Source organism: Eimeria tenella, genomic scaffold, assembly GCF_000499545.2.
Source record: "Eimeria tenella Houghton genomic scaffold, Eth_scaff2279, whole genome shotgun sequence".
Lineage (NCBI taxonomy): Eukaryota > Apicomplexa > Conoidasida > Eucoccidiorida > Eimeriidae > Eimeria > Eimeria tenella.
This window is the reverse complement of record NW_013542136.1, coordinates 8,049-8,764: the sequence shown is the minus strand read 5'-3', so window position 1 is coordinate 8,764 and position 716 is coordinate 8,049. Positions and strand designations below refer to the sequence as shown.

At 59.5% G+C, this 716-nt stretch overlaps 1 protein-coding gene across 1 annotated transcript in view; it reads left to right on the top strand.

Annotated features, from left to right (window-relative positions):
• ETH_00033985 (uncharacterized protein) overlaps window positions 1-716 on the top strand; it is a gene marked incomplete at both ends in the record, with an annotated part of 2,122 nt that overhangs the window by 322 nt on the left and 1,084 nt on the right. Inside the window, one exon of the mRNA XM_013374762.1 lies at window positions 2-258. Coding sequence (XP_013230216.1) covers window positions 2-258 — 257 coding nt within the window. The remainder of the gene's footprint in view (window position 1; window positions 259-716) is intronic.

Sequence of the window (716 nt, the reverse complement as noted above, 5' to 3'; positions counted from 1 at the left end):
TGCAGCACCTGCTTCTGCTGCTGCTGCCCCTGCTGCTGCTGCCCCTGCTGCTGCTGCTCCTGCTCCTGCTGCAGATCGTGATGCTGCTGCTGCTCCGGCCGAAGCTTCTAAGCCAGCAGCAGCAGCAGCAGCAGCGGCAGCAAAAGAGCGAGAGGCAGCAGCAGCAGAAGCGCCTTCCACTGCATCTGCCAGGCCTCCAGCATCGTCCGCTCCGGCAGCAGCAGCAACAGCAGCAGCAGCAGCAGCAGCAGACACAAAGTGGATTGCGGGGTCTCTGTCCCTCCCATTAGATCTGCATGTGCTGCAGCAGGTGGCTCGAGAGCCTTTTGTTATTCAGCAGCTGCTGCTGCAGTCTGTTTTCAATAAGTGGGACCCCCAAGGCACAGGTTTGCTGCTGCTGCTGCTGCTGCTTCGGGTGCTGCTGCTGCTGCTGCTGCTAATGCTGCTTCTGGTGCTGCTGGTGCTGCTGCTGCTGTGCTTTTACTGTTGCTGCGTATGGAGCCAGTACTGCTGCTGCCGCAGTTGCTGCTGTTGCTGCTATTGAGGCTGCTGCTGCTGCTGCTGTTGCTGCGGCTGCTGGTACTGCTGTTGTTGCTGCTGCTGCTGTTCTGTTTTGTTGCTGCTGCTGCTGCTGGTGAATGTGGCTGCCCTGCTGCAGCTTACACCTGCATCACTCCCACCCTCAATATCTTCCTTGTTGCTCCTGCTGCCGCTGC